The 23,738-nt window shown below is 52.4% G+C and overlaps 1 protein-coding gene across 5 annotated transcripts in view; it reads right to left on the reverse strand.

Moving 5' to 3' along the window:
* Positions 1-23,433, reverse strand: part of Grik5 (glutamate ionotropic receptor kainate type subunit 5) — a 64,845-nt gene extending 41,412 nt beyond the window's left edge. Inside the window, exons 1-11 of one of the 5 annotated variants that reach the window (XM_041654864.1) lie at positions 22,470-23,433; positions 18,962-19,090; positions 18,519-18,683; positions 15,541-15,638; positions 15,296-15,461; positions 13,203-13,381; positions 11,292-11,345; positions 11,038-11,199; positions 9,880-10,032; positions 9,401-9,505; positions 9,186-9,293 (exon numbers count right to left, since the gene is read on the reverse strand). In XM_041654864.1, coding sequence (XP_041510798.1) covers positions 9,186-9,293; positions 9,401-9,505; positions 9,880-10,032; positions 11,038-11,199; positions 11,292-11,345; positions 13,203-13,381; positions 15,296-15,461; positions 15,541-15,638; positions 18,519-18,683; positions 18,962-19,040 — 1,269 coding nt within the window. In that variant the 5' untranslated portion in view covers positions 19,041-19,090; positions 22,470-23,433. The remainder of the gene's footprint in view (positions 1-9,185; positions 9,294-9,400; positions 9,506-9,879; positions 10,033-11,037; positions 11,200-11,291; positions 11,346-13,202; positions 13,382-15,295; positions 15,462-15,540; positions 15,639-18,518; positions 18,684-18,961; positions 19,091-22,469) is intronic. The other 4 variants (XM_041654865.1, XM_041654863.1, XM_041654866.1 and 1 more) reach the window with 4 other exon arrangements.
* Between the last annotated feature and the right edge of the window lie 305 nt (positions 23,434-23,738).

Here is a 23,738-nt window from a genome sequence, read left to right on the forward strand (position 1 = left end):
CTACCACTGAGTCACACCCCAGCCCCTCACTGGGGGATTCTAGGCAGGGGCTCTACTGATGAGCCATAGTCAACCCTCTTTTTAAGTTTCCAACTTAAAACAGGGCCTTGTTAACTTGCCCAGGCAGATCTTGAAGTCATACTGAAGACCAGAGGAGCCGTGATTCTTCTACCTCAGTCTCCCAAATAACTGGAATGAAAGCCTCTGCTTCTTTTTTGTGCACCTGTACTGGAATTCAGAGAGGGCAGGTGGCAGAATCGGCTATTCTACCCTTCTGCCTCTTCCAACAGCAGGCGTAGGTCACTCCCCCACTGCTTGTGGTAGCTGGCTTTGTGACTTGTCTTGACAGGATGAGGTAGAAATCAAGTCAGCCGAATTCTGGAGCCTCGGCCTTCAGAGCAGTTCTGAGACTAGTCCGGAGGAGGACAGGTGAACTAGGGCCTGGAAGCCAAAAGGAGCACCCATGGACATTCTGGGCTTTCTATACCTCTTAGCTACCGGATGTATGTAGCCAGTGAGTCCCCAGGAAACAAGAGGAGAGCCACCAAGCAACACACAGAATCTCTAAAAGTCTTAGTCTCTGAGTTTGGGGGGAGTTTTCGAAAGACCATAGACAGCCATTCTTCTCACAAGACCAGGTATTCTCTGACCAACCAAAACTGAGGGACACACAGGACAGAGGGAGCTGGAGCTTTTCTCCCGCCCAAGCAGCTTCTCCAAATCCAAAATTGTGGAAGCGGGGATGGGAATGTGAGATAACACTAATAATAGCGGCGGCTGCTAGCATTTCTTGTGGGCTTGCTATGTGACAGCTCTGTCAGCGTAGGAGGGCAGCGGTATTATTACCTCTGTCTTACAGCTGAGGACACGGAAGGCCAGAGGAGCAAAGTCGTAAGTCAGTGTGACTCCAAAGGCCCAGAGATCTGCTCTTTAAGTCCTAGGCCAGACTGAGCTCAAGTGGCTAGAGCGGGGCAGTGGGCGTGGGAGAAGCCAGACAGAACGGGGGAGCTGGATAACAAGAGACAAAAGCCTGTGCTGCGACTCCAGGTCAGAACACAGAGGAGGGCGCAGGTTAGGGGTAAGGCGTCCAGGCCAAGGCCACCAGGCAAAGTACAGCAAAGGGAAGGAAAGGGTAAGGACTGATCCAGGCTGCACACACCAAAGTCACGCTCCTAAAGGCAATCTCCAAGTCAAAGACTGAGGGACCTGGGCTCAGGGTCTATCTGCAGCAGCCTGAGGCTACAGAGATGATGGAGAAGGAAGCCTAGCATAGGGCTCGGGCTAACAGGACTGTACTTACAGTCCTGACACTCAACTAAAGGGTCAAAGCTCCCTTTCTTCCCACCCACCTCCCCTCACCCTTTTTTTCTATATTAAGGGTTGAACCCGGGTTCCCACTGAGCAATGCTCCCAGTGCTCTTTGTTTGTTTGAGACAGAGTCTAAGTTGCCCAGGCTGGCCTTGAAGTAACTCTGTAGCCCAGGTTGGCCTTGAACGAACCTTTGATCCTCCCAGTGGTTCTTTGGTTGTCTGTTTGTTTGTCAAGACAGAGTTTCTCTGTAGCTTTGGAGCCTGTCCTGAAACTAGCTCTTGTAGACCAGGCTGGCCCCGAACTCACAGAGATCTTCCTGCCTCTGTCTCCCGAAGGTTGGGATTAAAGGCCTGTGCCACCACTGCCTGGCCCTCCCAGTGGTTCTTAAAGGAGGCTCTTAGTCAAGATTATCAGACTTCTTTCAAGACACCATTTGAGAACCCCAAAGCTGGGGACAAGCTAAGGATGCTTTGGAGCCAGCTCTAAGAAGCTGTGTCGCGAATGGATGAACATCTATGCACAGAAATACGAGTCCAAGAACAATCATTGCAGCAGGCCTTGGGGTGGGAACAGAGATCTAATCTGGAACATGTTAGAGAGATCATCAGTGTCATAAAAGGGTCCTAGGCAACTACAAAAATAGCAAGGTCTATAAGATATATTAAGAGGGAAACCACCAGCTACAGAACAATCTGTACGATATGCTATTCTCTGTGAAAGAAGGAGCTGGGATGTGCTTGTACATAGAGACATTTCTGGAAGAGAGAAAAATGAGGAGCCAGGGAGGGATGGAGGCTAATTTTGTCCTTATTAACTCTTGGGGGTTTTTGTTTGTTTCTTTTGAGACAGGTTCTCACTAGGTAATCCTGGTTGGCTGGAACTCGTTGTATATAGACCGGGTTGGCCTCAAATTCACAGAGATTCACGTGCCTTTGCCTCCTGAAGGCGGAAATTAAAGGTGTGATCCCCCCCCACACACACACACACATACACACAATGTCCTTGTCCCCTTGGTTTGAGCTATCTTCTGTACCATGAATTTTTTGTTTTGTTTAAGGTAAGATCTCACACTGTGTCCTCAACTCCTTCCACCGAGTTCTGGGATTGTAGGTGTGCACCACTCCACGGGACTGATGAGGACCTTACAAACTAAAGGGACGTTCCTGAAAGTGTGTAGACTGCAAAGGGTTAAAGTGGGTGGAGCCATGGTAAAGGGGAACATCCAACCATTGGGTGGGCGGTTGCTCCAGCGGGCAAAACCGCAAAACCATGCAAGTGTAAGATCCTCAGCAGACATCCAGGTAACCCAGAGGTGGCAGGGAGGAGGTGGAGACTGACAGACCAGGGCACAAGGTGAGCCCTCTGGGACCAATCTAGCAAGACAGCAAGCTCCAGACTGGAGAGAGAGAAATGGGGGAGAGGACGAGCCAGAGCAAGCCAATTCGCACGTTTTCCTCTGACCTCTGGAACAGCACTGCGAAACCCTTATGAGCAAAGACACATTACATATATGCTCCCTGCCCCCCGCAGTGAAATGAAAATAAAACAAGATAAAGGGGCTGGCAAGATGGCTTAGAGGGCAAGAACACCAAAACTGTGATCCCCAGAACCCATTTAAAAAGCCAGATGTGGCTGTGTATGACCATGTGTATCTTTAATCCCAGCACTCAGGAGGGAGATGCAGGTGCTTCTCCGTGAGTTCAAGACTAGCCTGGTCTACAGAGCAAGTTCTAGGACAGCCAGAGCTGTTACACAGAGAAATTCTGTTTCAAAAAAAACAAAAAAACAAACAATAATAACACAAAGAGCCTGATGTGATGGCTGAAATCTGGAATCTGAGATTCCACCCTACGGCAGGGGTGGACTGGAGTAGTGGGTGGATCAGAGGCTCACCTGACTACAAGCTCACAGGCTAGCCTACACCGAACAGCAACAAAAACAGGAGAGATTCTGCCTGGAAACAAGATGAGAGGAGAGAACCAGTTCTCAAAAAGTTATCCCCGAGCTCCGCACATGGAAACATTAAAACTGGTTCAAGGGGGCCAGTGAGATGGCTCAGGGGTAAAAGGCACTTACCACCAAGCCTAAAGACTTGCATTCCATCCCTGAGACCCACAAGGTGGAAGAAGAGAACCAACTCTAGCAAGTTGTATACACATGAGTGCACACACACAGAGAAAGACAGACATACAGACATATACACACACAAAAAACACAGAGACAGACACACAGACAGAAACACAGAGAGACACAGATACAAACACAGACACACACAAAGACAGACACAGACAGACTCAGATACACACACAAAAAAACACAGAGACAGACAGACAGAAATACACACACAGAGACACAGATACAAACATACACACACACAAAGACAGAGACACACATACAGAAATACACACAGCAGATACACACACAGACACAAATGTGGATAAATGGAATCACTAGAAATAGTTTCATGTCTCATATGTGCCAGGCAAACCCTCTAATGGTAAGCTACCTACAGAACCTCACTTTTGCTCTTTACTCTGAGACAGGGTCTAAGTTGCTCGGGTTGGCTTTAAAATTTCCTCTGTAGCCACTGCAGGCTACTTATGATCCTCTTGCCTTTCTTCAGAGTAGCTGGGGTCACAGTCCTGGCTCCAAACCTTATTTTTTTATTATTAATTACTGTCGAATGTGTGTGCACATGATGCACACGCACGGAAGTCAGAGGACAACTCTGTGGAGTTGGTCCTTCTCTGCCCCCGTTAGGTGGGCTCTGGGTGTGACCTCGGGTCATCAGGTTTGTGTGGCAAGTGCTTCACTTGCTGGCCCAGCTTGAGATCTTTTTATCAAAGTGTTCAACTAAGAATAAAAAGGTTGGACTGGAGCAATTGCTCGCTCTGCGCTGCTCTTTCACAGGCAAGAGTCTGATTCTCAGCCCCGCGCGGTAACTCACAACCACCTGTAACTCTGGTCTCAGAGGCTCTGACACTCTACTCTAGCCTCTTTAGGAACCAGACATACACGAGGGCAAAATACCCATATGCACTGTGCTGGCTAGTTCTTATGTCAACTTGACACCAGCCGGAGTCATCTGACAGGAGGGAGTATCAATGGAGAAAATATCTCCATAAAATTGGGCTGTAGGCAAGCCTGGAGGGCATTTTCTTAATTAGCAGTGGATGTAGGAGGACTCAGCTCACTGTGGGTGGTGCCATCCCTGGGCTGGAGGTCCCAGGCATTGTAAGAAAACACACTAAATACACCATAGAGTGCATGCCACTGAACATCAGTCCTCCATGACCTCCATCAGACCTTGCATCCACGTTCCGGTCTCACTTCCCTATAAGACAGACACGCTGTAAGATTAAACCCTTTCTTCACCAAGTTGCTCTTGATCAAGGTGTTTTACCACAGCAGCAGAAACCTAACTAAGGCACACATAAGATCATAAAAATAAAATAAATTTAAGCATAATAAATAAATCATTTTCGGATCTGGAGAGATGGCTCAGGGGTTAAGAGCATGGGCTGCTTTTCCAAAGGACCCGGGTTCAATTCCCAGCAGCCACATGGCAGCTCATAACCGTAACTCCAGTTCCAGGGGATCTGACACCCTCACACAGACATACATGTGGGCGGGCACAACACCCATGCACATAAAATTTTTAAAAAAAGAAGAAAACTTTTAGAAAATAGGCAAGGTGACTCACAGAGGGAGAGGAGATGTCCGTGATGCATGGTTTCAGGCAAAGGACACGTCTCCAGAAAGTGGAATTCCAAAATTAACGTAAAGGTCATACAGACATTACAGACACACGACAGGTGCTTTACCACTAAGCCACATCCCCAGCCCTTGGTTTTTTTGGAGATGGGGTCTCACTATGAGACTGGCATGGAACTCAAATCATCCTGCTTTCACCTCTCAATTCTAGGATCACAGTTGTGCACCCACTTCTTAAGCTCCAATATCTCAAAACACAGCCCCGAAGAGGATTTTTCAGACAGCCAGTCGACACACAAAGATGGTCAAACGCAAACAAAGGCACCACGCTGTTGCCATCGGCGGTGGCAGCTTAATGTGCTGTCACCAGGAAAAACGGAGAATGATGGACCGCTCGGTCACACACTGCGGGGAGAAGGCGAGCGGTGCAGCCATTTTGGCAAAGGCTTGCGGCCTCTGCTAAAACTCAAGACACGCATGACACAGCATCCCCACTCCACGGAACACACCCATGGAAGCGTCAAAAGAAGGTCCAGAAAGTTACACGAAATGATCTTCTTGGTACAATGACTCATAACAACAAGAACCAGTGCCCACCTACATTTGACGGGTACGTAAACTGTCATGAGACTGAACGCCACAAAACCACGTGGATCTTATAAAGACACCAGGGAAAGGGCATCAGGTGTGACACCACACAGTATAACACCGTTTCTATGTACAAAGGAGGGAGGTTAGTGACTGGAGGAGAGACAGTGTCAGGACAGGGAGCGGTTAGACAAGTGTGTTTACTTTGTGAAAATTCAGAGATACAAGATTTATAATTTGTGCAAGTCACAAGAGTATGTATGTGCAAATTACACTTTCACACTTTTGTAAAACTCTCTTGAAGTTGGGGGCATGCTTCAGTGGTGGAGCTTCTGCCCCAGAATCCCCCAGTGAGGGCCTGGGGTGTGGCTCAGTGGTAGAGCCCCTGCCTAGACTCCCCCAGTGAGGGCCTGGGGCGTGGCTCAGTGGTAGAGCCCCTGCTAGAATCCCCCAGTGAGGGCCTGGGGTGTGGCTCAGTGGTAGAGCCCCTGCCTAGAATCCCCCAGTGAGGGCCTGGGGCGTGGCTCAGAGGTAGAGCTTCTGCCCTAGAATCCCCCAGTGAGGGCCTGGGGTGTGGCTCAGTGGTAGAGCCCCTGCCTAGACTCCCCCAGTGAGGGCCTGGGGCATGGCTCAGTGGTAGAGCCCCTGCCTAGAATCCCCCAGTGAGGGCCTGGGGCGTGGCTCAGAGGTAGAGCTTCTGCCCTAGAATCCCCCAGTGAGGGCCTGGGGTGTGGCTCAGAGGTAGAGCTTCTGCCCTAGAATCCCCCAGTGAGGGATCCTTGAGTTTGATCCCCAGCAGGAGACAGGTTAGGGACAGATGACCTCCTGAAAGTTAAAAAAAAAAATTAAACTAAACTAAACTAAAATAAAGTAGGGAAGGTTCTAGACCATTCCTGAAAAGCTGTTTGTTTTTTACTGAGCCAGGACCCAAATCCACGTGCATGGATTCCGGGGGTGTGGTTTATGGGATCCCGACCTAACCCAATCCCTGATCACTGTTAGGAGCACTTTATGCTCTTTATGTTGTTTTGTTTTTATTGAGACAGGCTCTCTCTATGTAGTCCCGACTGTCCTGGAACCCAGAGATCTGCCTGCCTCTGCCTTCAGAGTGCTGGGATTATGCATGTGTACCACCATACTAGTTTATCCCTTTACCTTTAAAGTTAATGTTATTATTTTATGTGTTTGGGTGTCTTGGCTGCCTGCATGCCTGTGTACTACACATAGCAATGCCTTTGGAGGCAGAAGAGGGCATTAGAGGCCCGGGAACTGGAGTTACAGACAGTTGTTAATGACCAGGTGGATGCTGGGAACTGAACTGGGATCCTAGGTAGAGCAGTCAGTGCTCTTAACCCCTGAGCCATCTCTCCAGCCCTTCTTCCCTCTGTAAAAGAACCAGAAGCATAGAAGAGAGTGCTGCTTAGGTCATATGGGGTGTCGAGGGCAGTGTCACGTCCACAACACAACTCTGAGGACAGGAAGACGTGGAAAGTGACAAGATGTGGTATTAGGGACAAGCACACAGATTCTGTCACCTCAGATCAGCTCTGACACCACTGGCTAGGCCATCTTCAGCATGTCCCCGAACCCTCCATTCTCATCTGAAAATGGTTTCCGTGAAGGCGCTGAGCTCAGGGCTCTGAAAATTGAGGGCTCAGCAGTGTGCTCAGCCATAGGACTGCTGACAGCCACATTCGCTAGGGATTCTGCTCCAGGCATTCGGCAGGGCGTGGCAGTGCTTGGGAGGCAGAGGCAGGTGACTCTCTGTAAATTCGAGGTCAGCCTGGTTTCCATAGAGTTCCAGGACAGCCAGGGCTACATAGGGAGACACTGTCCCAAAAATAAAGTATAGTGAAGTAATAAATGAGAAAGTGTTGATGACCCAATGGGAGTGTCTAGCTGCACACAATGAGGGTGTTTGTCTAATCTGACAAACACCCAAATGGCCTGTTGCCCTATGGTCTCCGCACTCCTGTGCTTCGCCTGTGAGCCCTTCCTCCAGCCTATGTCTATCTTTATCTCAGGGAGCCCCTCATGACCTGGTGTGGAATGAGTGCCCTGGTGTTGGTGCCACCGCCCCCTCAGTGCCCCTTAAGAGCACCTGTTCACTCGTTCAAATATTTAAGGAATTAAGAAAAAGAATGGAGTCCAGGAATCAAGAATAATATTGGTTCTCGGGCCTTGGGGACTCTTCTGAAATCCTCTCCCTGACCTCTAACTCTGCTCTCCACCAAGGCCTCACCACTTTCAATTCCAGGACGTATCAGGGATGGAGCAGAATGCACACATAGGTGCCAACAACTAGGCCTCAAGGCCCCTCAGAGGGGCCATTAGGAGGTGTCTGGCTTCCGTCTGCAAGCCATCTGTCCCTCTACAACTAGCTCGCTGGCTGTTCTCCATGAGTATTTGAGGTCCACTTTAGGTCAGAAGCTCCCTGGGGAACAGGCTGCTAATAAGGGCTCCTAACACCCTCTGGAAACTGTCTCTGAACTTCATGTCACAGCGATTAGCTGCCCGGCTCAGTGCTGCTGGGTGTGGGGACAAAGCAGGCTGGAGGCCATGGACTTGGCTGCTGCAAAGAGCGAAGCCACCTGGCTTGTCCAGCCCCCAGGCCCAGCTGCTCCTGCCCACCAGGCCCCGTGTGTAACCCCCTCCATGACATGCTGGCAGGAGGCAGCAGAACGCAATGGAGAGGGCTGGGCTCAGTCGGATCCTCTGCCCAGACAGGGACTTGCAGGGGACTTTCCTTACTTTTGTTTCCCAGCTTCATCAAGGAGCAACTGCGAGATCAGGAATGATGCCCAGGAAAGGTCTAGTGCACAGTGGCTCCCAATAGATCACTTTGTTTTGTTTTGTTTTTGGAGACAGGACTTTATGTACCCCAGGCTGGCCTTGAACTCCTGATCCTCCTGTCTCCACTTCCTGAGTGTAAAGCCTGTGGTACAAAGTACCAGACCCAAGCTTTGTGCATGCTAGGCAAGCACTCTACCAACTGAGACAGATCCCAGTTCCTCAAGAGCAACTGTTGACACACCAGGCCCACGTCTTGACTTAGTCGAAATAGGGACTGGGATTCCCCATGACACTGGATGGGCTCCTTGCTTGGTGCTCAGAGTCAAGGACTAGAGTTTCAAAGGACAGACTCAGACTCCAGCCTTAGAGACGAGGCTTCCAGCCCTGGCTCTGCTACGCGCTTGCTGTTAATTCACCTCTCTGACCCTAGGCGTCCACATTTTCAAGGCGGACACTCAACAAGCTGGTGTCTGTCGACACATTAGACTGACGAGTGTGGTACGACGGCCATTAAAGAGAACCTATCAGAGAACCCGGTTTCCACTGCAGGGCCTGTGTCCGCTGTGCTCTCTATTACTCTGGCTGTGGCTGGAGTGGTGACACCTTGGTCACAGTCTGGACTGCACAGGACACACCCCCAGTTACACTACACTGCCCTGAGCTGCCCAAGGGACTCCTCCCCATCCTGAGGGGTTATGACAGGCGTTCAAGATGTTCAGGGAAGATCCAGCACTAGGGCCTCTCCACCTGCTCTCCCTGGCCCCATTTGGGTCACTCACCAGGATAGTCGTGACCACCAGTGTCTTGTTGGCTAGGGTCTGTGACAGGTTGATGTCCAGGGTAGTGGCGTTCATGGCCAGGGTCCTGTTCGAGTACCACACCCCTATCTGGGGACAGAGGGGACATCATCAGTACGAACGCTGATGTTCATACTCTTGGAAGCTTTATGGGCCAGATCCCAGCAGGGCTCTAGTGTCACCCTGGGGCTGCTCACCTCACGGTGGCCCTGGCGGGACTTCTCCAGTATGCGCAGTGTGTAGTTGGTCCTCTGCCCTTTGCTGTTGAACTCAACCCGCCCGGTCAGCCCATCATACTCTACCTAGCAGGGCGGGATGCGGGGCAGAGGGAGAGGAGGCGGGGCCCAGAAATAGGCGGAAAAGCCAGGCAGGAATGAGGCAGCCACAGGGAAAGGCGCAGAGACAGGCAAAAGGAATAGAAGGGGCAGGGTCAGAAAGAGGACAAGGGGGCGATACATATGCAAGAGAACAAAAGCAGAGGAGCAAGACCCAAAGAGCACATAACCCCGACAGGGACGGTGGCATGGACAGACAGGACACACGAATGAGGAGGCCCAGGTAGTGGAGAGTCAGGATGGGAAAAGGCAGAGGGTAGGCAGGATAGACACAGTCATTGCCCCTGCCTGAGGCAGCTGCTGCTCCCCACCTCCTCCATGCCCCCTTGCTTCTGGCTCACCATGCGTAGGTAGTTCATGAGGCTGGTCCCATGGGGCCAAATGTTGGCCGAAGTACAGGCCAGTGGCTTGACGCCAATCTCCTGGCTTCGGTTCAGCTCTCGGACAGCGCTTACCACCACATGCACAGCGTCAAACATCAGGGCGGCAGACAGCTGAGTGAAGGAGAAGGCAAGGCCAGGCAAGAAAGTGTCAGCCCCCAAAAGCCCCCGTGGAGTCACCCCAACCCTCAGACGCCCGTCCTTGAGGGTGTGGGAAACTTAGGTGGGGTAAGGGATGCGGGATGGACTACGGTGTCTTTCTGGGGAAAGTGTACTGTCTCGTGCTGTACACGGCCACGTCTGTTTGGAGAAGGTCATTTCTGAGAGTCTGCTGTTTTGTTGTTATTGTTGTTTTGGTTTTATAAGACAGGACCTCATGTAGCCCAGGCTGGCCTGGAACTCGATATCTAGCTGAAGCTGGTCTTGAACTCCTGATCCCTCTGTCTCTAGCTCCCAAATGCACGGATTATAGGTGCATACCACCATGCTTGGCTTGTTTGAAAGGAGTTAGCCTCGATGGCCAGTTGTCTCCCTGAGACAGCCAGGTCTGCATGGTTAAGATAAGTAGGCAAAACAGCCACTGGTAACATCTGCGTGTGCCTGGGTCACACACAGTATGGGAAGGATGAACACGGAGTGAGCGAGGAGACAGGAGAGTGTAAGTGTTGATCCTGACCATCTCAACCCCTTCCTGAGGTTCAGAATCCTCCGCTGCAGCATGGAGGAAGAGCTGTCTCCACCCTGAGCATAGCTCTGGGGGTCATGGGGATGGCACGCCTTAGAACAAAGGCAAGGGAAGGCGGTCCTGAGAGCTACGTAGTGAGACCCTGTCTCCAAACAAACAAACAAACAAATAAAATAGGAAGTACAAGTGAGATCTTCCAGCCAAGGAGACATCTGAGCAAAAGCTTTGTGGGGGGGGGGGCAGCTGTTGGGTTTGCATGGAAATGGGGGCGCAGGTGGGGAGCACAAACGCCCTGAGGTGTGCCTGCCCGAAGAGGTGGAGGGAGGCTTGGGTGGCCACACTCATCACAGCGCCTCACTGAGGTCTTGGGTCCCACAGGGTCCTGTCCCCAGAGTGCACAGTGTCTTAGTGCCAGTGGGTATCTACGTGCTCACCGCAGGCCCGGGGTAGGTGCTGGCATCACAGTTCTCTCTCCAGGACATGTTGAGACTGCGCACAAACTCCGGGTAGAAGGGATGGGAGGTGTTGAACATGGAAAAGCCCAGGATGTTGGAAGAATCCTCCACTATACCGTCCAGATGCAGGATAGGGAAGTCCTGGGACCAAGAAGAGGGGTGAGGCCTGAGGCAGAATTGCAGCAGGGAGGTGTGGTAGGCGGGGATTGGGAGGGGCATAGGTCGGTACGCACCATGGTGGTGAGGATGTACTTGTAAAACGCTGAGGTCATTCCTAGCTCGGAAGCCTGAAGAAGACAGCAGAAGCCAAGAGGCAGAGAACAGGGAAGGGGGACCCCAAGAGGGGAAGAGAGATTTAGAGGCAGGCCTGGTGAGGAGACAGCCCAGACAGCAAGGGCGAGCAGGAGACAAGTGAGGGCCTGTTGCGTCCCCCGTGCTGGCCGGGGAAAACAGCTTTCCTAGCAGAGAATGGGGGCCCTCAGATGTCTACTGTTTCCTATGAAGGCACACAAAACTTCCTGATGGAGACAGATGGGAGCCTGGGAGAGGGGACAGGCAGGGACAGAGTCCTTAACCTTACCCCTAAGTCACCCAAAACCATTGGCGTTGCCAGTGTTTAGAGCTCAATCTGTTTGGCCATCCATCAGAAAAGCAGCCGGCTGCCAGGCCTGGGGGCACAGGTCTGTAATCCCAGCTACTCAGATGGCTTAAGGCGCTGAGACTGTAAATGCAAAGCCTGTCTGGGCTACAGAGTGAGTTTAAGGCCACGCTGGGCAACTCTGAAAGCTCTTGGCTCAAACGAAAGTAAAAAGCAGACTGAGGATTGAACTTCAGCGGCAGAGTCCTTGACTAACAGTTATGAGGCCCCAGATTCAGTTCCCAGAAACATCAAAAGAAAAGAGGGAGGGAAGGAAGGGAAAGGAGAGAGAGGACAGGAGGAGAAGGGAGGGGAGGAGGGGAGGAGGAAGAGTGGAAAGGAGGGAAGAAAAAGGATTTCTGCAATGGAAGGCAATCAGTTAGAATCTCGGGGTCCTTGAGGAGGACAGGTTGGATAATACCCAGCATAACCCCACATGAGAATTCTAACAGTACAGGGCTCCAGCACGTATTATTAGGGGAGTGGGAGCAGGGCATGGACCCGTGGGTATCGGGGAAGGGCAAGAAGGAAGAGAGAAGAGACCTCAAAGCACACCGTTCCACGGGAGAGCTCTTTGCCCAGGTGGCCTGTCAACCCAGAACCTCTTCCCTCAGCCCTTTATATCCCTAGGAGTCTGCTTAACACTTCTTCCTGCAGGCTACGATCAGCAGTGACATACGGTTTTAATTAAGAAAAAAATAAATGAAAAACAAATGGAGAAAAAAATAATACAAATTTGATTATCAAGAAAAATTAAGCGCAGGGGAAGTGAATGAATGATTAATGAGTGCGGCTCACTGAAGGATGGGACGTGCTAGGTCCATGGGGAGAAGTCCTGGAACTCCGGGCCCTTGCCTCCAGAACCCCAGCTTCTTTGTCTATATGGTGTTAAAATATCAGACTTGCGCAGTGCGGGAGAGCCCCAGTTAAGGATGTCCATGAACCCCTCAACACAGAGCTCCAAGACAAGTCCTAAGGTTCTCACATCCAAGGTCAACCTGAACTGCCCGCCCAGAGAGTTCACCTCCCAAATGGGCTGGAGAGACTGCTCGGCCGCCAGGAGTGTATAATGCTCCTGCAGAGAACCTAAGTTCCATTCCCAGCACCCACATGGCTCACAACCACCTGGAACTCCAGTTCCAGGGGAAACCCACACCTCTGGCACCAGCACTTACGTGCACACACCCCCGCACACATATACATAATTAAAAATTATAAATCTTTTTAAAAAGAAACAAACCACAGTGACAACAGAGTCCTAAAGAGGGATGACTCAGACATTTAGTCTGGGCCAATGTGGCTCTAAGGACTTTCCCTGCTGCAAGCTCACTACCCTCCCAAGCCAAAGAGGTAGGACCTACTGCTGTCTGCACTTCACAGAAAAAGAAAGGGACTATCCTGGGTCATGTGACCAGGGAGCTACAAAACAGACAGACCCTATGAAACCCACAACCCACCACTGAAGTATCTGCCCCCCCCCATTCTGTGGAAACAAGAGGGGGCCCACCTTACGGAGGACGAGGTGGGAGATGGACGCGTTAGCATCGATGATGATGGTAGAGACTTTGTCATCTCGGATCTCCTTGAGTAGCGGCGTGGGGTCCCGGCTGTCATCCAGCATCCTCACTGACAGTGTCTCCTTAGAGATGAGAAAGCCTCGTACCAATTCTTCCAATCGTAGCAAGCCTGGAGGAGGGCCAGGCCTCAAGTTAGAGCCCTTCCTCTGCCTGCCCAGGCAGGGAGCACACAGATGTCCCTTCCCCTCTCCCAGCATGGGACAGCTGAGCTGAAGAAGACTGGAAAATGCTAAGAAGATGGAGTGGCTGTCTCCAGAACAGCTGGGACCCTTAGGGCTCTCAGCTTGGGGACTTGATGCTTTGAGAGATTCCCTAAGTAAAATCCCCTGAGACATCTCCCCAAATTTCCAGATGTCTGACCTACCCTCTCCCACCCCTTCCTGACACTGGAATGTCTGCCATAGTTAATTGTCTTCTCTGACCACCTCCGTCCTTCGGGTGACAGGAGTTCACTATGTGCCAGTTGTTCAGGCCAGAACCTTGATGGCAGGCTGGGTTCTTCTTTTTTTTTTTTTTTTCCGCCCTCACTCACCCAGTCTCTATTTCAAAATACATCAGATCCTATCACACCACATCATGGTCACTGCCCTGGCACAAGCCACTGCCATCTCTTGCCTCTTGCATTGGCCACGCTTGCTTGAGTCTGCTCCCCACACAACAGCCAGAGGGATGGAAGCAGACGTGGCTCTGCTCTGTGCCAAGTGTCTCATCTCCTCTCTGTCATTTAATGTTTCCACTTGCTCCAGCCACATGGGCCTCCTCTCTGTCTCACAGAGTCAGCCTTCTGTCCTGCAGTCTTAGCCGGGCTATTCCTCTACTTGGGACCCCATTTTTCCAGGATCCTCCATGGCTGACCCTCACCTGCCCCGGATCTTTACTCAGACATAGCCTTCTCTAAAAGGCCCATGCCCTCTACTTCCCCTACCCCCACTCCCATTCATACGACAGGGACAACTATTTGTGTCTACCTGTCTCATGGCTGTCCTCCTAACGTGAGTCTGACTTCAGCAGGTGCTCAGTAGGAACCTCCAGAAAGAGAATTCCTCCTAGAAGTTCCAAAACTCAGTACCCTCACCTAACCTCCATACTTATAACCTGCCCCCAGACCACCACACTTGAACATCTCCGAGAACATCACACTCAACGTGTGCTCTCGAACAGGCTGCTCTCCTCTCTCTTGCCTGCTGACTTTTGGTGTCACTCACAACCTGAGCACTCTCCTTACCCCATCCAACTTTTCTCCTCAGGGAGGCCTAGCTCTCCACCCAACTGCCATCATTTCACCTAACGCATGTCTCATGCCTCCTGCTGTTCCCTCTGACACTCGTACATCCCTGTGCAGTGTGTCACTTCTCACTACACAGATCTGACCACGTCCCCTCGTCCTGCACTGTTGCTTGGAAACCTCTAAAGCATCCCTGGCCCCTCACCTCACCATTTCACACTCCTGGGGGTTGTACTCTGGAGCCTTCCACCTCTGTCCCACAAGGTTCAATGTTTCAAGTTCAGTTCAGAGGTAGCATTCTTAGGGTATGGGCTCTCAGCCTCCCACACAGTCAGAACCCTTTCCAAAGGACCCACACATCTCCTGGCAGCCCATGTACCCCTCTGTGTCCCAAACGCTCAGTGGCCTGAGGTCCTTCTAGACTGAGAGTTGCATGCAGGGGGCAATTACGAGCAAAATGAGATGATGAATACATTTGAAAATGTCAAATGAGACCTATTATTTTGTAAACTAATTAAAAATTAATAACACATTTTTTAAAGTTATACACCAGCACTGCCCCCCGCCACCTTGCAAGCCTAGTGAGAGCTGGACAAAAAGGGTTCACCATCAGTGAATCACACAGGTCACTCTGGGACAAGAGGGGTTCTATGGAACCAGTGCCCCAGTTCCTAAAGGGGAAAGAGACAATGGGAACTAAGAAGGTGCCTGGTGGAACCAGGAAACTGTGTGGGACATTAGGGCTTTAGAAAGGGGTGTCTAGAGAGAATGTAAACAGAACAGCCAGTTCTCCCTCACACTCAGCCTTGGCGCAGATGAGGCTAGCCGAGGGGTAGTTAAAAGACTTGAGGATTCGGGAGACCGCCAGGCTGACGTCCTCATTACTGGGGTACAGGCTGACAGATGCGAAGCGAAGGTACTGAAGGCGGGGCGTCTCCTCAGGACCCACCTTGATGTGGGGAATCTGGACAGAAAGGGAGGTATTGCTTGCCAGGGATCATAACCCCACACCCCAGCCCCCAGTCTCCCACTCCCCACCTCACCTCCTTCTCCCCACAGATATGGCTCACGGTGGAGGCAGAAGCTGGGCTGGAGGAGGGTCCTAGGACAGACACGACCCCCTTGGGCAGTATCTGACACACTGTGAGGGGAAGAGACCAGAGTCAGGGACCCTCTGCCCCTCTGCTTTTGTTCCCGCCCCACCCACAAGAGAACCACCCCACCTGGTTCAGGAGAAGACCCCAGAGGCTCAGAGCTGTGGGTCCTCCTCCACCAGTCTGGATTCCAGGGGACCAGTCCCTGGCCTGCTCAGACAGAGGGAGGCAGAGAGAGACAGACCAAGCCAAGAGTAACACAGGAAAGCATGTGGACACCATGGGACACGTGCTTGTGTGTTTGTGTGTGTGTGTGTGTATGTGTGTGTGTATGTTTTGAGGCAAGGTCTCACTTTACAGCCCAGACTGTCTTGAATCTTGCTATGTGCTAAAACATCTCCTAGATTCCATCCTGCTTTTCTGTATTAAATAAACTGTTTTAAATTAAGAGTTTAATATCTTAACTGGCAAAAATGGGAAGGTGTAGTCATAAAAAGCAGACCATTCTTCCATAAAACTGCTGTAGGATAAGCTTTGTAAGAGGGATCCCTAAAATCTTCCTCCCGATAAAGTCATGTGAGCTGTGTCTTTATTCCCACGCCTCCACACTAGCCGAAGAAATAATTTAGGTCCAGGCTTGCCCTGGACCACAACAGCTATGTAAACAACTCAACTAAGGCCTTGAACTCAGATTCCTCCTGCTTGGGCCTCCAGGCCTGACCATGCCCAGCACTGTGGGCCTCCTTCTGAAGTGCAAATCAGGAGCTGGCTTCCTCTGCCATGCAAGCTCTTCAGTCACTCTACTACCCACAGTACTCTCCTGGTGGGTGAAGCTAGCACTCGAACCCGGCTCTGTGTGGGGAATGAGGCAAATGGTACATGCCTAAGTTGGCCACGCTGAAGTAGGGCAGGGGTACAGAGGATGGAGGGGAGATGATCGGGAAAAGAATCTGGAGATAAGTAAGAGTCAAGACTAATAGCTCTCAAGAGAGAATAGAAAGAAAGGACCATTTTCAGGCACATGGTCTGTGCAAATGGTGGGGCCTTCAACACGGAGGACACAGAAGGAACAAGTTTGGGTCGAGATGTGATGTCCTGTTTAGATAGATGCCTTAAGGCAGCCATGGCAGAAACTCAGGATGGGTTAAGAGAACAGTATTGGCTGGGGCTAGACGTCATGTTAGAAGACTTGCCTAGGAATGTATGAGGCCGTGGGGGTAATGGAGAGAAGTCAGTGACAGAAAGGATGAGAATATAAATGAGATCACACCGCTAAAAGGGTTACAAACTAATTTCAGACATGGTTACACCTAGGAGCTCATGACCCCCAGGATTCTGTCAGGAACGGCTGGATCCAGCTACTCTATAAACATGCCAACAATCGCTCTTTAACTCTGGGTGCTGATTTCCTTTGACGTGGCTTCATTTGCAGGATCTGCTCAAACACACACTGACTCCAGTAGGCTAAGATGGTCTCACCCTACACCTTGTTCCTTGGCTCAACCCTAAATGCATGCCTGTTCTACCATCTGCCTCTTCAGTCTCCACCTCTGCTTCTCCCAGACCGTGTCCGTGATGCACCAGTACAAAAGGCCTGAAGAGTCTACTCTACTCTCCCTCTCGGTGATGAAACACCCAAGATTTAACATAGCCCATGTAAGGCCTGGGGGAAGGGGGGTTGTTTACATGCTTGTTTATCTGTTGTGCTTGGAGTAAAACCCATGTATTATTTTTTTTAATTTGTTCAATTTATTTTTTAATATTTATTTTTATTTTATGTGCATTGGCATCTTGTCTGAATGTATGTGTGAGTGTCGTATCCCCTGGAACTGGAGTTAGCAACAGTTGTGAGCTGCCATGTGGGTCCTTGGAACTGAACTCGGAACAGCCAGTGCTCTTGACCACTGAGTCATCTCTCCAGCCCCAAACCCATGTATTATGGATGCTAAGCAGAGTTTGGGTTTGGTTTAGTTTTTCAGGCAGGATCTTCCTCTATAGATCATGCTGGCCTGAAACTCACTCTGTAGCCAAGATTTAAGATTGGCTTAAAGTTCACCATGACTCTCCTGCCTCAGCTTTCCAAGTATTGGGACTACAGGGGTGAGCCACCAGGCCCAGCATAAAACAAGTCCTGATACAGAAGGTTGCAAAGAGCTAGGATGGTCCCAGTGTAGCTGAGGCAAGTGCTCTGGTAAGTTTTGTCAACTTGACAGAAACTACAGTCACCTGGGAAGAGGGAACCTCACTTGAGGCACTCTTTCTATCAGATTGGTCTGTAGGCCAGTCTATGGGGTGTTTTCTTCATTAGTGATTGAAGTGGGAGGGCTCAGCCCACTGTGGGTGGTGATATCCCTGAGGGTCATGGGGGTATCTGAGGAAGCTGGGAGGAGCAAGCCAGTAAGCAGCATTCCTCCATGGTCTCTGCCTCAGTTCCTGCCTGCAGATTCCTGCCTTGAGGTTCTGCCCTGGCTTCCCTCCAGGATGGACTCTCTAACCTGCAAACTAAAGTGAACCCTTTTCTCCCCATGGTGGTTTTGGTGAGTGTTGTATCCTAGCGGCCAACAGCAGACTAGGATATCAGGCACTACCACTTACTAGGACCATGAGCATCAACTGACACCTCTGCAAGCCCTCCCAAGGGCAAGCCAGCTCTGCAGGTGTGCTGGAACAGCGCAATACTCTACCTCCTGCCCACCTGTTCCAGAATGCCCTTCCTGACCCACCGGGGATCTTGAAAGCCCCAGGCCCTAGTGCCTGGACCTCCCAACCCAGCAAGCTTCCACTTCCGTGAGACAGAAACAGGCATGAAGGAAGGATAGCAGGTGTGAGCAATGAGTGTAAAGTTGAGCTGAGGAGGCCAGGGGTGGAGTGACTGGCCGAGGCCCCACCTGCCCTGCCTCACCCCACGCCCCCGTGGCCCCGCTCACTGGTGTCCGTGGTCTCGTACTGGCTGTCCCGCTGCAGCTCAAAGATGTCAACTTCCACTCGGGCCTTGGCTGGGACCTCGATGATCCCGTTGATTTGTTCCCGGGCCAGGGCCAGGGCCAGACGCTCACCACGGCCACAAACAGTCTGGTCGTCCAGGATTGCAGCTGAGAGGAGACAGGAGTTGGGAGGGGCCAGAGTCCCGGGGCCCCCGAGAAAGGGTATCTTGTGGGGTCTTGGATTTGTGGCCTCTAGATTGAAGGGATATAGAGGTATGAAGGGTCTGGATTCCTGGATCTGAGGCTGCACAGCAGGGTATCCTGGGCTCCTGGGTCTCAGGGAAGGATAAGCTAGGAGACAGAGCACTTTGGTGTTACTTATGCCTGAGTTCCCTAGAGGGACCTGGAGGGAGAGTTTCTGAGGAGGTGGGGTGCTGGGGCCTCACCCATGCGCAGTGATGACAGCACCTGGCAGCTGGGGTTGGCGAAGGCAACTATCAGCAGCAGCAGCAGCTCAGCCGGCATCTTCCTCTTCTCCTCATGGGGACGCAGCTGCCGCGGCCCCCACTTGCCACCTGCAGAGAGACCCCCCAGCCCCAAGGGAGATGGCTGATGTGGGGGCAGAGTCTTTTAGGAAAGCTGCTGGATGAGGTGGCAAGCATATTCCTCCCAGACATCACTGGGGAGGAATGCCCAGTTCTGAAAAGGACTGGCTCACTGGGATACCAAGCTCATAGAACTGAGCTCCGGAAGATGGAAAGGTCAGAGGTCACTGATAAGACAGTCATTGCTAGAAATTTGAAGTAGGAGTGATTCTGGGGACCAGCCCCACCCCAACAGGAAACTGGGAGGTACCACCATCACCCCAGTCCCGCCCCTGTCTCTGGGCAGGCAGCCGTTACTAGGCAACAGAAACTGGCTGGAGAGGATGCAGTGGTTGCTAGGCAACCCCATCCCAAGCCTCACTTGCCACCTTCCTGATGTCCCTGGTTCCCACAATCCCCTGGAGGCGAGGCCTGGGCACCCAGGGTCCGATAAGTGATATTATCTTGGAATTAGGAAACTTGGTGAGGGGGAAGGAGGAACAGAGGGAAGAACTCCATGTAGCAAAGAAGCTAAAAAGAGAATACAGAAATAAAAAAAAGTATCTGATGAGAAACTGCAAAATGAAAGATGCAGAGACTCAGAAAATGAGAAAAGAAGGAAAAAACAGGCAGATACATATGAGAGAACAGAAAGATGACAGAAACAGCTAAAATTGGAAAGAAACAGAGAAGAGGAGTTGAAGGAAGTTATAGACAGGACTGGGAGAGAGAGAGAGAAAGAGAAGGGACAGGAAGATGTGAAATAAAGGACAGAGACTGAGGAAGGGGAAAGGGCAGACCAAATAAGGGGACACCAGTACATGGGGATAGGAGAGAAACTGGAAGAGAAAGACAGAGAACACAGGGACAGGCACACACTGACTCAAGCAACCAGCAAGAGTCCCACAGAGAGGAAGGAAAGCTGGAACTCACTGCCTGCACCCTGTACTGGCAGACAGGTACGGTACATGTCTTCACAGAGCCAGTCTCAGGGAGTTCGGGTTTGCTCTGGGCACTCCAGACCTTTGGAAGTGTAACCGCTGGGTAGGATGTGTTTTGCCAGATGTGCACATGGATCCTTGGACTTGGTCGCAGACCATGCTCCAAGGCTAGAGGGTTATTGTAGGACCCCCGGAGCACTGCAAAGTATATCTAGTGTCCCCCTGCATCCCACCTGGACCCATGGAAAGACTTCAGCTGGTGATAAGCCGGAAGGAAGTACTGGGGAAGGGCAGAGTCCCAAGCAAGGTTTGGAATTGACTTCTATAGCCAAAACAGTCCAGGCCAAAAAGAAAGGTTGCCTTATCAGCCCCACACTTGTCCCTGCTTCCTGGGTGACCTTGAGAAAGTCCTCCCCGCACACCCCTCAGTCTTTGATAAGGAGAGCCTGAGGGATGGGGGCATGCTCAACAGACTGGTGGCTGCAGACTGCAATTTAGAGCTAATGTGGGGACTTGACCAGGACAGAGGAGCAAGGAATTCTGGGAGAGCTGGAAGGAGAGTTCTCAAGGGGAAGGGCAGGAGGGAGGGGGGTTCATCCTGGGACATCTGGAACAAGTAGGGATTGGGGACTACAGACAAAAAGCCTGAGACAGGGCAGAAAAGCAGGGACCCACAGGTGGCAGACACTGATGGGAACAGAAGGACACAGGCACTATGCACAGACTATAGGTTGCAAACAAACACAGAGGTCCTGGAAAAAACACACAGAAAGGTAGCCCGAAAGCGGAGACTATAACTAAGTGGGAAGAAAGGACAGACAGACACTAAGTAAGGCATCCACCCCAAGATGCAATTCCTGCACTCTGGGGACAGTGGGATCACTGTGAGCTTGAGGCCACTCTAGGTTGCATAGGGAATCCCTGGACATCTTGGGTTAGAGTTAGACCCTGTCTCAAAAACCAACAAAGACACAGCAAAGGAGCAGATGAAGAACACAAGAAGGAGCAGGGGTCAGCCAGGCCCAGGACTCGTACACCCAGCTCAGGTCAGGCAGGTACAGATGGAAACAGAGTCAACTAGGAGAGCTGAGGAGTGGGGGGCAGCCAGGCCCTCCAGGTTGGAGGAGAGACATCAGCAAGGGGAGATACATGCAAAGGACAGGAGCCTAAGAGGAGAAGAGAGAGGGCCAAGAGAAGAATAACAACAAGTATGAGACCCATGGGGAGAGCAGGGTGTGGTGCCACACACCTGTAATACCAACAATCAGCAGTCAGAGGCAGGGGGATCAGGAGTTCAAACCCAGCCTCAGCTACATAGTGAGTTCAAGGCTAGCCTGTGCTATAAGAAACCCTGTCTCTAAAAGCAGAACAAACTAACAAAAAGAACCATGGGGAGCAAAGAAAGAAATAAGAAACTGCTAAAAGAGAGACAGTCTGACACAGACAGACACAGACACACAGAGTGTGAGCAAGGGATGAACTGCACAGCAGCCTAAAGCTGCTGAGGCCAGAGGGGCAGAAGCCAGAATGAAAAGGAATGTGGGAGAAGCACACAGGGAGAGAGCTGTCCACACAAGCTAGGGAGGGGAACTGAGGGGAACTGAATGCCCTGGAAGGGCAGAGCAGCCTGCACAGATGCAGAAACTCTCCAGGAGTGCTGAGGATCCCAGTGCCCTCAAGTCAAGGGGTCCTGGGAGGTAGTGTGGTTCAGAAGTGGGGAGAGAAACTGGGGGGTAGGTGGAAGAGCCAGGGCAGAAGCCAGGGAACAGAGGAGAGAGCAGTGGATGGGGACAGCTACGGAGGGGAAGACTGGGGACCCAGAGTGGGGCAGGAGGAGGGAAGCTGAAAAGTGAGAGGTGAAGCCTGGAGGTGGAGAGGATCAGGCAAAGAATGGAAAGACAGAGTGGGGAGAAGGCTAGATGGGAACTAGCATCTCCTACAGAGAGACTCGCTTAGGAGAGGAGAGAACAGAGAAGTTGGGCACAGTTGGACAGGCCTGGGAGATAGGTGAAATGCAGACTTGAAAACGCAAAGGCATTTCCAGGAGACAAGAGGTGAATGGGATGGGGCCTACGGTAAGGCAGAGAGAGAGGAGAGGGAGAGAGGAAATCAACGCACAAGTCAGGAGCCAGTGTGGGTCTGGGACCCAAAGCTTGGAGAACGAACAAGCCAAGAGTCCCTATGAGGAGCCCACAGGACTGGGGGAAGCTGGGACTGAGGGCAGGTGTGAGGTGTGTGCCCAGAAGTAAGGGTGAGAAAAGGTCGTGGAGAATGAGACGTTGAGAGGGAGGGCACAAAGCAATGGGGGAGTAGGTTCCTTGCCATCCACGGGGAGCAGGGACTGTGGGGGCCCTGCCAGCCGGGCTAGTCTGGCCTTCCAGGACCCAGGACCCAGGACCCAGCCCAATCCCCGCCCTGCAGACACTTACGGATCCTGGTGGGACGGAGGGCTGGGCTCCCTCGAGGCCCGAAGAACCACAACCAGGAGATGCTCCGATTCTGGGTGCTGGTGAGGCTGGGGCCGGGGGAGAGGGCAGTCCACTGGGCCCCCTCCCCCGCCGCCGGTGGTGGCCCCCAACTAATCCAAAACGATGTCTCCCCAGCAGCGGGGAAGAAGGACAGGTGGAAAAGCAAAGGGTGGGCCAGGAGGGGAAGAAGGGGAAAGGAGAAAATGGAGGAGAGAAGGGGAGAGAAGAGAGGGGGAAGGAGCAAACGGAGGGGAAGGAGGGAGGAAAGGAGGAGAGGAAGGTGAAAACGGAAGGGAGGGGGCACAGGCAAAGCCGGGGGAGGGGGAAGCCGGCCCAGGAAAGGGCCCCCGCCCCCTCCCCTAGCCGGGCCGGCCTGGGGGGGGCACAGGGGGTGAGGACTGGGTGGAGAAAAGAAAGCCGGCCATCGGGAGAAGTGGGGGAGGGGAGGGCCTACTGGGGGGGAGGGGGCCGCCCCCTTCCCCCCCTCCCCCCAGAGCCTTGGCCCTGCCCTGGATGAAGCTAGGGCCTGGAGTCCTCAAGCCCTCAGTCCCCAGGGGAAAAGCATGCTTGGGGGCCAGGAGAGGCCGAGCAGTGACCGGGCTGGCGAGGACAGGGTAACTGGCAGCCTTGGACAGACCAAGAAGGGGGCAGACGAGGTGGAGGGACGAGGTGGGAGGAGAGGATGGAGAGAAGCAGGTGGAACGGGAAGGCGGAGGAGGGTGGGGTGTCCGGGGGCGGCCCTCTCTCGGTGGGAGGGCCTGGCCGCGGACTCTGGTCCCCTGTGAGCAGCAGCCGCCGGCGGCTCCGTGTCCCCAGCCGGGCTTGCCTCCCTGCTGCCGGCCGGCCGCTACTACCGCTGCCGCCACCGCTCCTTCTCCCCTCCTAGGCCGCCGCCTGCCCGCCCGCGCTGGGTCCTGGAGCGCGGGGGGTGGTGGTGGTGATGGTGGTGGTGGTGGTGGAGGGGAGAGATGGAGGGAGGGAGGCAGGGAGGAGGGCGGACTGGAGGAAGGGAGGGAGGTAGGCAGGGAGCAAGGAGGGAGGGAAGTAGGGGAGGGGGAGATCGTATTGGTCGGGGCTGGGGGGCCCTGCGAGGAGAATGCTGATGAGAAAAGCAAGCTGCATTGGATGAAGGTCCCACCCCCGGGGCCACCCCCTCCAACCACACCATGCCACCGCCCTGCCCAGGCAGTCCTGGGTACTGGAGCCCATGAAGATGAGAGGCATTGGTGG

This window comes from Microtus oregoni, unplaced genomic scaffold (assembly GCF_018167655.1).
Source record: "Microtus oregoni isolate MIOR12 unplaced genomic scaffold, Mior012 000006F_ref0000085, whole genome shotgun sequence".
In the NCBI taxonomy this organism is placed as follows: domain Eukaryota; kingdom Metazoa; phylum Chordata; class Mammalia; order Rodentia; family Cricetidae; genus Microtus; species Microtus oregoni.